Source organism: Etheostoma spectabile, chromosome 15 (genome assembly GCF_008692095.1).
Source record: "Etheostoma spectabile isolate EspeVRDwgs_2016 chromosome 15, UIUC_Espe_1.0, whole genome shotgun sequence".
NCBI lineage: Eukaryota > Metazoa > Chordata > Actinopteri > Perciformes > Percidae > Etheostoma > Etheostoma spectabile.
The window spans coordinates 26,061,164-26,075,090 of record NC_045747.1 but is presented as its reverse complement, the minus strand read 5'-3'; the positions used below and the strand labels follow the sequence as shown (position 1 = coordinate 26,075,090).

Genomic DNA, 13,927 nt, shown 5'->3' with positions numbered 1-13,927 from the left:
CTGTATGCACCCGTATATGACAGACATATTTGGTGTGGACGTATTGTATGCACCCGTATATAGACAGACATATTTGGTGTGGACGTACTGTATGCACCAGCAGGCACCCTACTTTGGAAAGTCAGTTGGAAACTTCTCACCAATTCCCACTTCTGTGACCATCGCCTCCCTAAATTACTTTTCATATGGCATCAAAGAGCTCCGTTTCCCAATGCATCCTAAACAGACTCCTTATAAGGTGTTTTCCAATTACTCTTACAGACACAGAGAGAAAGAGGGAGAGAGAGAGGGAAAGAGGGACCTCCCATTATTTCTATCCATCCTAGAAATATGAAAAGTGTATGTGTGTATGTGAGTGTGTGTGTGTGTGTGTGTGTGTGTGTTTGGGGGGGGGGGGGTCTTACCTCGCCAGAGTGAGGCCAATGCCATTATCAGCAAATCTAAACAAGAAAGAGAGAATATTATCCCTGTGAGCTTAGCAGAAGTCCAAGATCTCCAGGGAACACACGCCACACACACACACACACACACACACACACACACACACACACACACACATACAGGCAGCCACCCACACACACAAACACACACACATTTCATCTCTTTAATCAAATGTGATAAAAGCAACCTGTGCTACCTAAAACTTATAATGAGGGTTTCCAAGAATATTTTGTTGCACTGAAAGTTGACAAACCTAACACATTTCTATTCAGTCACTTATCTATTTATTTATTCATTCATTTATTTCCAATTATTTCCCAGATTGCCCACAAGTATCAGTCAATACTAAAACCACTTTTTCAAAACTCTTCACACAGTCTGGATTTTCACTTTGCATCTTGGCCAAACAGTTAGTCTCACTTCCAAAACTCCAAAATTTGCTTCAATACCTTTTATGTTTTCCATATCTGGGCATATAGTCCATAAATGTGATTTACTTAAATAAAAAATGTAAACAAAGAAATTATTTCTGAAACTCCAGAGCTTCAATAATAATTACAAAAAAACATCCCCAACATGCAGGCTGAAGTATAATGACTTGTGGGGCCCTATTTTAACGATTTAAACGCACTGCGTGAAACGCCTGGCGCAGGTGCGTTTAGGGTGTGTACGGCAGATTAAAGGAACCGTACGCCAGGTGCATAGTTCAAAAGGGTTTTACCTAGTATCTTCATTAATTAATAGGTGTGTTTTAGGTGTAATATGCAGTAAACCAATCAGTGTCATCTCCCATTCCCTTTAAAAGCAGGCTTGTTTGTACCTTGGTGCATAGCTGTTATGATGGCTGATTTGCAAAGGAGAAATTTTCAGGAGAAGAAACGCAAGCAAATCTTTTGCATTTTTGTGTGCTGCTGGGCTTGTGTAACAAGCATAGTGTGCGCACGCTGGGCACGAGCCTAGGCACATTTTAATAATGCACCGTTAAAATAATGAAATTCTGCCTTATTGACTTTAGAACAGGTTTTTGTTGGTCAATGGCGCGATCACTTCCCGCTGCCTCAAGATAGCAATACACCAAGAATTCACCTGAACACACCTCCCTGTAAGACCAGCACACCCATGGGCGCCCAGGTAGGCGCAAGTGCATTTGATATTTGAAAGACGTGGGCGGGAAATTGACAACTGTGTTGATCTTAAAGTAGCAAAGAAACTTGCGTTGGAAGCAAGATAGGACCCTACTGTTCAGCACTGTGAGGGTCCCTCAAGTTTAAATGAACATCAAATTGCATTGTCTTCTCTTTCAGCTGAAATCAGCTGTTTGGAATGCTTATTACTTAATTTTATTGTGGAGATTCTGCTAGATTTTTTTATGTTTTCAATTTGGTTACTGCAGAAATGCATAAGATCTTCCATCATTATGTTTCAAATGTGTTTTTTTCAGTAACAAATGTCAAAAAACAGTGTTAGCACTTGAACAATGTGCAGATATATCGTGCTTTGTGATATATCGTGCCGAAGAGTTTTGACAACGTGACTTCAGTTTTTATCAGTGCATCTTAGCAATCAAAACAAAAACTGTCTTTGTAACCAATTTCATAAATTGTTGTTTCCATCAGCCACATAGACACAAAAGCATAGGGAAGAAAAGGGTCCAGGTTGAAAAATACCAAAGTTACCCATTAAAGCTTTAGTGCGTAGTTTCTGTCTCCCTAACGATGAATTCTAAGTAATGACAACACAGTCGGCACATCCACATGATACAAGCCTTATGCAATCGTGTACCCCTCCACCCCTCCTCCACACAGTTGCTAGTAGCCAAGGAGGACACGGAGGATAAAAAAAACATGATGAATTCTTCAGAAGAGATAATTATCTTCACTTGAGTTTCTGCGCGCCAAAGTCGTCAGGCGTCACAATCTTATGAACACAGCCACACTGAGAAATCCAGACAGAGTTGTGTGGAGCTGATAGTCTTTATTAGCTTTGTAGCAACTGTAGCCAATGGCTTGATGTGACAGACAATATCAAAAAGTTACGCACTAAAGCTTTAACTATAGTTTAACTATACTGCAGATTACCATGTCCGGATGTTCAATTAAACTCCAATTAAGAAAGGCAGTATCCATTTTGCACATATTTTTGTGCCATTTTTTAGGTCAGTGGTGGTGCAGTAAAAAAGAAAAGGAGAAAGACTAACTACCACAGTTCACACTCTGGTGTTTTTGGGCTGGGTAAAAGAGTGTGTGTACAGGCCGTAAAGGAGTGTGTGTACAGCTGACTCGCTGCCATGGTTTCTGAACAGTGGCCTTCATCAGATGCTCAGCACTGCACAGCGTGAGAGCACATGTGCCAATGGTGTGCCCAAAAAACTGTAATATCAATTTCACAATATCAATGCATGCATGGGGTACTCACTGGCAGTCGTCCAGCCAGACATCCCCTCCTCTCAGCCAAGCTCCGTGGTCCTGGTTCTTATAGGCCACAAAATGGTGGATCAGAGCGGGGACTCTGGGTTTGAAGGGGTCAGCATCCTGGTGGGGACCATACCTAAACAATTCAACAACGCAGACATGCCGAGTGGAGAAAGACAGGGTTTACTTCATGATTTAGTGGTATTAAATGTATTGTATACTTCTGTATGTGCAGTATATGCAGGGCGGAAATCTCTTACTGTATTTTAACTTTTGTATGCTATTTGTATGTCTAGAGAAGGATCTACTCTAGAAGTTATAATCCTTCAGAATTCAGGGCTAGTTGATTTGATGGTTACTGTTGGTTTTAATAATACAGATCCCACAGTTCAAGTTTAAAACAATACATTCAAAGACTTGATCAAGAGCTGCTCTACAGCAGAAGAGGACTCACTGGTGTTTCAGTTCACAGAACCAAGCTAACTGGGCTGAGAGGAGTCATCCATTCACATTGTTATAGTGATGACAATCAACATCCAACTTAGCAACACCCAGCATCTGATCCAATGTTGTGTTCTGCACTACGTGAAATGCATGCCTGCACTAGCTTTTTTTTAAGTACTTATAATGCTTATGTTCCACAGTGTGTCCAAAACATTCAACATTTTAGACATGTCGTTTTATTCACAGATGCGTGGAACGATGACTTGCATAGGGTTAGGGTTAGTCGGGATCAACGAAAGAACATTTCCAAGATAATTGCAAATGCTAAAAATGGCAAGTTTTGAGGAAAATTTGAAAGGTGCAACAAGGCCTGCTTGGTTCTATCAGGGAATGATTGTAAAGATTTACGAAGAATATGTGCACGGCATTTTCACTTAACTCAGACATTTTAGGAGCGATTGGTGGGATTGTGGTGGACGAAGTACACATGGAGATACACTGGTTAAAGCAAATTATGTTTAAAGCGCAACTCTCGCCAAAATGCATCTAGGGTCAAGTCAAACTTTCGTTTAAAAGCATAATTAGGATGGAAGCGTCACTTTTAAGATTAATTGTATTTTCGTTTTTTAGTCAAATGGCCTTTTGAATGGGCGAGCTAGCATGGAAATAGCTATTTTTAAAACACTAAGAAGGCTCGACACAACATAAAACTTTGCTCCAATTATCAACGGGGCTCTACACATGATCTCAGCATTGAGAACATTGTTTATGTTCACAGAGTATACTCAAAGAAACCAAGCGTCCGTATGGCTAAATGTTAAGGGCGTGTCTAAAAACACAGGGGGCGGCTATGTATCATGTAGAGACCACATATTGTATCCGTTGAAACATCTCAACTTCAGTTTGGTTTAATTTTCAGTGATTTGGAATGCTTTGCCATCGGATTTTCCAAAGTTAACACAATTTAAGAAAGCTGTGAAAGGTTTGTTTTAGTCTGTGCAATGTTATACCTATGGGATGTCTTTGTAAACAACCCATGTAACTCGTAATGTAATTTTACCTTTCATATTTATTTTGTTGATCTGATATTGTGTGTTATTTGAGTTGGGGCTTTTATTCTCCATTTCTTTTCAGTATTTCAGTTTCTTTATATTTTAAATTGATAATGCATTGAAGAGTGCCCGGATTAAGCCCCTCTGAGGGTTTTTTACATCTCTCCATCACATTTTTCATTTTTTATTGATTATGTGTGTATTAAGCTCTCCATTAGGCCAGGCGCTCTGTGAGAAAGCTTCCTTGCAGGGATTTTTCACACTTTGAGGAGCATCTCTCAACTGAATAGGGAGTGGTGTGTGTACGTAGGGTGTATTCATAATGAAGCGATAAGGTCAGGATGACACATTGGTCCGATCACACTCACCACATGGGACCAACTGTTACACAGACTTGCTGTTCTACTTTTCTACATCTTTTATTCCAAACACCAACATTTGCCAGCTACAGAACATCAACATGAAACATGACAGAGTGCACATACATCATGTCAAAGTATACTGGGTGTGATGGGACTTAAGCTTGCAATGCAGGGTGTTTGTGACTGGGGGAGGGGAGGGGGTCTGACCTGGCTCCAATCAGTGAGAGGAAGGGTCTCTTGTCCTTGTCATTTGCCTGGGTAGTCTTTACTCCGTTATCGAGGATCATTCCAGCCTGGAACAGAGAGAAGAGAAACTACGTGGTCACACGGTATAATAGAATAGATTATGGAAGACACGCACTATAGCTTTAAGGACTTGCAGGGACGTGTAGACACAAGTCAGACTGTGTTGCTAATGTCTTCTATTGGGCTGCAACAAAAAATGGTGTCCATCTGCAATAATTATGAATGTAATATTCACTCTTCCAACTCCAGCTGCACTCTAGTTATTATCAGTTCTATTCAATAACTGACCTATCAGTTGAGCTCACACTATTATTTTAGTGTCATTTCCTCCCTTCAGGCGAAGAGTACGTAGTGAAGCATGTGTATTGGCTTTTCCCCCCAATAAATCAGGTTCAGTAGCGAAGGACATGAAATTTTCTTCTGCGGTCCTTTCTAGACTCATGTTGAACAGCCCCGCATTGGGTTTTAATTAGCAGTAGAGCAGCAAGATTAAATTAGCTGCAGCTGGTCTAATTTAAATCATCAGTCTTATCTGCTGCTAACTTCTGTGGTCTTGAGAGTAGCTGTGTTTGAAACCGTTCCCTAACATGGACATAGGGCACTTTGTTGTGTTCACCACTTTGCAGTGGTGTTCTAATTCTCTGCGGTTAATATTATTTACTATAGTCCACTATAAAATACCCACAATGCCCAGCTAATTTGAGCCTACATAAGGTCCTCTATACTAAACCATTTCAGGCAGCGCCAATGGTATGAACTGGTCCACACTTCCTGTCTACTAAAGGGGCGTGGCCTTGTTTGAAAGTGTATTGAGCGTCGTGTGGATGGATGAAAAGTTACATTTGTATAATCTATTAATATTTTCTTTTGCGAAAGTTAGATATATACAGAGTTAAAATACATATTTAGCACAGAGATTAGTTTTGTTTGGGCATTCACAAACATCAATTGACATTAGTTTATGTGTGTTGCCAGATCTCGCGAGAGTTTGTTCCTGAGACAGAAACAGGTCTCAAACAAAGTTCATTTTCTCCTGATGTGTCCATTTAAAAATGTCATGTGTGTTATGAATGTTCTGGAGATATGTGGCTTGTGAAGAATTGGTCCAATATTTATTTTGGTGACTACGGGGCGAAAGACTTGGTTATAATCTGTGTTTACGTTCACTTCTCCCATTTGAATCAACACACTCAGGACCTACGGCTGGTCTCCTAAAGAACCAGAGCAGTAGTGCACCCTACATTTTACTCCCGTAAACCACAATGCAACATTGTTGTGTTTTCCCAGAGGAGAAGAAAAAAGCAGAAGCACCTGCTGAAACTGAAAAGGAAAAACAGTAGTAATTTAACATGCAACATATATAATATACAACCTTTTATTTTCCTTCTGAGTGCTCGCTTTGTTTCAGGGACATATTAGAACTCTTTTGATTTGGATCGTTTACATGGTGCTGGGGACGCTCTCCTTCGTCACACAAATTACCGAAGCACATATCGACGCATCTACTGACGCTACGATGTTTAGAATTTCAGTGTAGTATCCAAAATCTTGTTAGGCCATTCCCTATAGGCCTATAGTTCACTATTTAATTAACACCATGTAGTGAATAGTGAGTGAGTGAATAACTCACATAATGTTGATACCTTTGTTAATTATTATGGTTTATTGACTTACAGAACCTTTTAGCTTAGATTGTACTGATTTTAGGGATATGAAGCATTTGGAGATATTACAAGAAATTACATCCAAATAAGCAAAACTACCAATGTAGGCATAGGCTGGCAGACAATTTCTATTAAATAGTTCAAAAGGTTAATAGAAGGCAGGGTGACACGTCCCATTTTGAGGCAACCGGGACACATTACGGACTTTAAATCAAGGATAAAATGCCCCAAATCCATTTTGTGTCAAATCTCACCTAATGGAGCTTTCACTATGACCTGGATGGAAACATTCGATGCAACTTCCATCCAAGCACCAAAGCGAACAAACATGCTTGCTCTAGTTGTTTCATAGCTCTTAAACACTATACTCTATCTTTTCCTGACAAAAAATTACAAACTTTCTAAATGATGAAAAACCCATAGAGAAGCAGTGTGATGCTGCTGTGAACGACCAGCCTGCAGCCTGACACAACCTCTCCTCTCCCTGAACATCCTGGGGTGGCAGCCTGACATGAGTTATGCTCCCATTACGATGATCCAAATTAAAAGTGAAAAAGGAAAAGAGAGCGAGATGGCAGGGGAAAGAACTCACTGTTGGGCGCGGAGAGAAAGGAGGACGATAACAATAACACTTCCTCTCCAGCAGCGCCTCATAAATCTCTCTCGGCTCGAGAGCTGCTGTGCTGCGCTCCGTGCCTCGGGTGCCCTGTCCTCTCCATCCCATCCTCTCCTCTGGCTCGCTTTCTTTCCTTTCTCTTGTCTGTGCTCGATTTTGTTATTCTCACCCTTCGCCTATTGCTTGTCCTCTATTTCTTACTTAACATGTCACATCCCAAACTCTTTTTGTCTCTCAGTGGCTCTTAGTGAGCCTGTGTTTTTACAGTAGTAGAGCTGTCAAAATTACCCCGATAATAGTCTCGCATTGCCATTGCCAAATGCTGGGGGCTAAGTTACAGGAGCTAACGTAAATGATCAAGTCTCCCTGGTGGGGAGCCTTGCCTCCAACACAGAAAATAAACTACAGTTATTATCATTATACACATATATCTCTAAAGGCGGCAGGAACCACCACTGAGGGAGAAACCATTACTAACTACTAAGCTAACCGAACTGAACAGCGTCTAGATAACTGTGAGATTTTCAAAAAAGTCGCTGAAAGATAGAGGTGGGTATGAGTTCTTGAGTGAGCTATTGTAGGTTAAAATGCAAAGCAGATAATCAGTTGTTGCAATGAAGAATCCGACAAAATAAACTGTGTTGAGCTACTGAAGAAAGATGCTATTAGTGAAAGCTCCTTTGTGTGTATTATATGTTGTGTTCAATTAGGTGTTGAATGTAGTCGGCCTTTCAGACTTGGATCTTGAGTAACCACTATTGGATGATTTAAAAATACAAGCAAACACCCAAGCCTAGCAGCAAAGCTTGTATAAAAAGACTCCAGACAATGCAGGGGGCCCTTTTCTGTATGCAATAGTGGCGCTGATCAGTCTCCTGGTAAGAGTACATCCACTTTCTGATGGAACATCTGACCTGAGCTGGACCTTGAACACAAATGTCACAGTGAAAAAGGCCCAGAAGCAGCTGTACTTCATCATGCTGCTCAGGAAAGCAGGACTGAGTCGTCGCCCTCTTGCCCAGGCCTATAAAGGACCAGAGAGAGCATTCTCACTACAGGCATCACGGTCTGGTATGGGAACACCTAGTCTATATCCATGACATTCCACTTTTAGGATTGCTGGGATTCCGGGAATTCCACCAGATTTCACTCATTTAGGCCGGATATCCGTTTAGTTAGGCTTCCTTTGTGTTTGCGTTATATTGGTGGTGGATTTCTAAGGACTATGGTTACCTGGTCCTCAGATCTCTGCAGGGTAAATCCAGACAACTAGCTAGACTACCTGTCCAATCTGAGTTTTTTGTTGCACGACTAAAACAACTTTTGAACGTACACATGTCCCACCAAAAGAAGTTCCTTCCCAAGGCTATTTTGCAGAGACGCCGTTGCTCCGTACGGCGCTTAGTGCTGCACAAGACAGTTGTGATTGGTTAAAATAAACGGCGGTAAACCAGAGCAAGTTTTTCCCCTCCGCAGCACTGCTTAGAGCCATAGAGACCGCAGAGAGGATTATTGGGAGTAAGCTTCCTTCCAGGGACACAATATGCACACAGCGATGCTGGAAAAAAACAGAGAGCATCGTTAGAGACTCACTCCAGCCAGCTCTCACTCTCTGCTCAGACACAACACCGCACATCCAGACTCAGACACAGCTGAGTGGACAGTATCACTATACATAAAACACGATTAGTTTTTTCCCTGCCAGAGTCAGACTGATGGCAAAACCAAAATAAAACCCTGAACAATTCACTGTGATTAAAACGGGCAATAATCCTAAAACAAATCCTGTTTTGGAGCTGGGTTTTTTCTCATTTCGTTCATAGCCCAACTACCCTCCTTCAGGAAGGGAGTGTGACACCATTAACAACCAGAAGAAACACCTACAATATGATGCATTCGAGACTTACCTAATCTTTTAACAACCGGCCTCTGTATGTTTTTCTTTCATGGGGGGGGGAGGGGGCACTCCCACATTATAACTAGGAAAAAACTTTGAGCATCAAACGCTTAATTTCCTGCATTCTGGGGGTTTTTATGCAACAAGTTGTGTAGCACACGTAGGTACAGTTCCTGTTTTCCGTCAGATGGTTTTTAAATCTTGACATCTTGAAGGCAGCTTCAAGTGTGCGAGGTTTCGATGGTATGGTCCACTGTAGGGGTGTCTGAAATCATTAGTATAGGCAAATAAAATTATAATACATGTGTTTTGAGCCCCCTGAATGGTTATTCACCCCTCTTGCAGTGTGGGTTCTTTCATATATTTTGAGGAGGACAAATCTACATCTTCTAAATATTAGGAGGAGGAGGGAGGGGGGCATATCTCCTGTATCCCCTCTGAAATCTACACCTATGTCTGTATGGCAATAGTATTTTTAAGTGTATTTGTTGGTAATGCTTTTGCCGAGTATATGGTTCAGTGTTTGTGCAATGCAATTGTAGTTTGAACACATCTGGCTAGTAGTAATTTTGCGTTCCATTTGTACTCAAAAGTCCGATTTTCCGAGGTCAAAGTCGGAGACACGCCCCCTGACCTCGGACCGAACTCAGACAACCGGCCATTGTTGTAAGTTTTTGTTCTATCTCCTGTTTTATTTTGAAGTCCCTGTTTTCCTCCCTAGTGTTGTCTTCTTTTACTTCCTGCCTGGTGTTTTCCCGACTCTGACTGTCGGCCCCACCCTGATGTGTTTCACTTGTTCCTGAACCTGTCTCTCGTTCCCCTGTGCATTCAGTCTTTGTGTTGCTCTTGTCTCGTGTCAGATCATTGTATTCTCTTTCGTAGTTGTATTTGGAGTCTACCCCCCAGTTTTGTTATTCCTGTCTTTTGTTTTCCTCCACATTCTGGATGGATGTGTCCCTGCTGCCTTGTGGACTCCTTTTGTAAATATGGACTTTTTGTAAATCACAGTCCGTCCTCCGACTCACCCTGTAGTTGGAATGGGCTCTGTTGTTGGTGAACTGGCCCATGGGTGTGTGTTCAGTGTGTCCGGGGGAGTACAGCCCCTCCGAGGGGCCCGTGGGCACATGGTGGAAGATGAACCAGAAACCTGTCTCCTGAGGGATCACAAACAAACATTCACAGACTGTCAACACTTTTTATCAATTACTATAAATGTAGAACAGCAAAGAACCCGCTCTAGATTTCTGTACACTCCCACACACATATAGTATTGAATGTATGACAAGTAATAAGATAGGAATATAACAAAAGTCACTTTTTGATTAATTGATCTGCAAATGTTTTTTTATTTTTGAGGGGGTTATGGTTGTTTATTAAAAAAACAATAAACTGAAAACACTTTGATAAGAGTATGGACATTTAAAAGAATGGACACCAAAAGCATTTTGCTTCTTCCCGACTCAAGGCCCGCAGATTTATTGTTTATTGAACCTAAATTGATATGCACCCTCACAAAAGATTTTGGCCCACCTAGTGTTGTGTGCATCAAACCAAAAACACAGGAAAGAGTTTTTCAAACTGCAGTTATGTGACACTCAAAGCGGAATTTGGCACATTTGCCGACTTAGACTCAGAAATCCCCCCCCCCCCGAAGCAGAGAGTTTTCATAATCAGGCGGTGAAACAGGTGACATCATTGATCAAACATCATTGTTTTGCTTGAATTGCTAAATTCTATAATTTTTTAGTATAATAAAATTTTTTTTTTGTAGGCTTGATGTTGACATAAAGGCCAAAAACATGCAACCAAAAATGTCCGGGAAAGCCATAAAAAAGTCGCAAAACAAACAAAAGTGACAAAAGCTACAACGCTGTCAAAAAAAGCGACATGCAGTTACGCAGTCAAACATATTTTACTTTTCTGACAAAACAAAAGCATGTCAATAAACTATGTTCGTGGCCCTTGATGTGATGTGAAATACTTTTGCCCTGGATTTTAAGTTTGTTTTGTTTTCTTATGTTGTTCGAAATAAAACTATTTACACACATACACACACACACACACACACACACATGCACACACATGCACACACACACAGACACAACTACAGTACATTCTCGGCTTTTCCACTCTGCATGTCAGCCTGTCTGTTTTTCAGTTGTTCTTCGCAGCTATGCAAATGAGAAAAGTTATTACATTCGTGAGGAAAAATGCGACTCCATTCCGCCTGACGTATCCTTGTAAGATCCCAGAAGTACCATTTTAATTGGCACTCTATCATAGGGAACGTGCGGCAGAGCCTGCGTCTGTTGTCTGCTTGATTCTCAAGTTAATAGGAGTACACAGCCATTAATCTGACCTGGCAACGCGATAATGAGACAGACCTCCACCTGGAGAGACACGGGGGGAGAGGGAGGGGAAGTGAGAAACTCACCTCTGAGCCCGCAGCAGCACAGTTGATGAGGTTGTTATTGGGGTTGGCGATCCAGAAAGTTGAAGTGGCGCTGTGTGGATGGAGAGCGTCGGAGAAGGAAAAAGAGAAAAGGAGTTATTGGATTTAACACAAATGATTTGAACCAGTAAAGTATTGGGAAATAAAGAAAAGGGTGAACACTGCCCTTGAAAACACAGCAACAGTAACTGAGGGAGAGAAAATTACTTAACTAAGTTTTTCGCTGACAGTATTTTTTGGTACACAAATGGACCATGTATCAAGTTATGTCATCTGGGGAGGATATTTGTTCTACAGATTTCATTGCTTTTCCTTATTACTGACACCTTGGATCTTCTACTTTTTAGATTAATTCAGTCCTGGAAGGTGCAATCAAGAAAATGAATGTATTTAAAAAAAATGATTATATATAATATAATTTAGATACAGTGATGTCACATGACAAAACAAATTAGCGTTGGACGGGCCCTGCGCCTCTGCCTGCGTTGGGGTTACTGGTGGACGCCGCTTCCTGCAAATCGTCAACAATGAAAAGGGAATTCCCTGCATAGTTCAATGATACCTCCCACAAGACTACATCATACAGTTCATTAGCTGTGAAAGGGGGCGTGGCCAACGCATAGGGGGCGGAGAAAACCTTTATCAATAAAAAAGGAAGTCTCTGCTGAGTTCATTGATACCTCACATAAGACTCTACCTTAAATGGGTCACTAGTTATGGAAGAGGGCGTGCCTCAACCATAGCGGGGCGGGCTTAACCATCACCAATGAATTAGGAACGCTCTGCTGAGTTTAATGATACCTCACACAAGTCTACATCAAACGGGACATAGGATATAAAAGGGGACGTGGTTTAAGCATAGGAGGCAGGTCAAACATCACCAATGAAGAAAGAATGCTCTGCTGAGTTCAATGACACCTCACACAAGACTCTACCTTAAAGGGTTCAATTGTTATGAAAGGGGCATGGCCTGACTAAGTGGGCGTGGTTACAGTAGAGGGGGCAGCTTAGTATTACAAGTAGACCACACATTAGGCCAGGTCATGTTTGTAAATGAGAATTGGTTCTCAAACAGTTTACATGGATAAATAAAGGTTAAATAAAAAAAAATGTTAAACAAATTATAGGTTCCATGTAAATCAGGTAATGTTTGTCAAGTAAGGCTGATTTCCTGTTGCCAGCGGGGGGTTCTATGACCCAAAGTTAATTTTAGCCTATAAATGTCCTCAGGCCTTGACGTTTGTCAATTGTCAGAAATTTTGGCCAAATTGGACAATCTACACTAAAGTTACAACAACTTCTTCGCTCATCGATAAATGCTTAAAGTGGCCGACATGCCCACACCATTGGACAAAAGGTTTTGCTTTTAATAACTTTTCATTGTTGACACAGAGCAAATTTCAAATTTCAAACTGATGAGAACTCTAGGAGGAGTTTGTTAAAGTATAGCACCTTGACTTTTAGGTCTACTTCCTGTTGCCACTACGGGGCCCTATGACTTTGAGTAAATATCGGCCTTTATATGTCCTCAGGGTTGGACACTTATGAATCCTGAAAAGTTTAAAGCCAATTGGACAATGTACGTAGACTGGGTAAAGTCCCGCCCACTCTGCCAGCGATTTGATTTCACCCTGCAGCTCGGTCTGGATATCTGCACGTTTAATTCTCCTGCTTCAGTTCACAATTTTGCGGGAACCAATCACAAACTGGCTTATCTACCTGGCAAGTTATTGGCGGGTTTAACACAATGACGATAGAGAAGCGACCAGGCAGCTTCTTGTTTACATAAACATTGCGGCCACCAAAGTACAGCAACCCGTTGATGCCGCTGTTGCTTCTACGTCACCCAGATCATTGGTGTGATTGGTTGAAGGAATATCCAATTGCGTAAAGAGTCATTTGAACTATGCCCGTTGGTCACGCCTCTTGTGCAGAGAAAATACAGAGCAGACTCCCCAAACCAACACTCAATCTTAAGTCTATTGAGCTTGGTTTGGTCTGGTGATGGCCAGACTATAATGTACACTACATAAAGTTACAGCCACTCAAACTTGGAACCGGTTCTCAATGCCTAATCCTGGATATACAGCACGCTCCTCTACCCACAAGCCCCTGCAGCAGCTCAGTTTGGAGGAGAAAGGAATTAGCTCTGGTGTAATCAAGGTCTGAGCCAGCCCTAATCAAAGTTCAGTCCCTCAGGCTGTGTCTCATCTGTTCTCTGTCAGACAGGATGAGACAGAGGACCGTCTAACACAGACAGAGAAGGAGAGAGCGACACATTTGTCTCTTTTAGAGGGGCCATGTTTCTTTGATTGGTTAAAGTGCCCATATTATGCTCATTT

General features: G+C 41.5%; 1 protein-coding gene across 2 annotated transcripts in view; it reads right to left on the bottom strand.

Moving 5' to 3' along the window:
- The window catches only part of cemip (cell migration inducing hyaluronidase 1), a gene marked incomplete at its 3' end in the record, with an annotated part of 254,772 nt that overhangs the window by 38,210 nt on the left and 202,635 nt on the right, over positions 1–13,927 (bottom strand). For both annotated transcript variants that reach the window (XM_032536538.1, XM_032536539.1), the window contains 5 exon segments: positions 405–440; positions 2,857–2,988; positions 4,918–5,003; positions 10,159–10,287; positions 11,568–11,637. In XM_032536538.1, the coding sequence (XP_032392429.1) occupies positions 405–440; positions 2,857–2,988; positions 4,918–5,003; positions 10,159–10,287; positions 11,568–11,637 (453 nt within the window).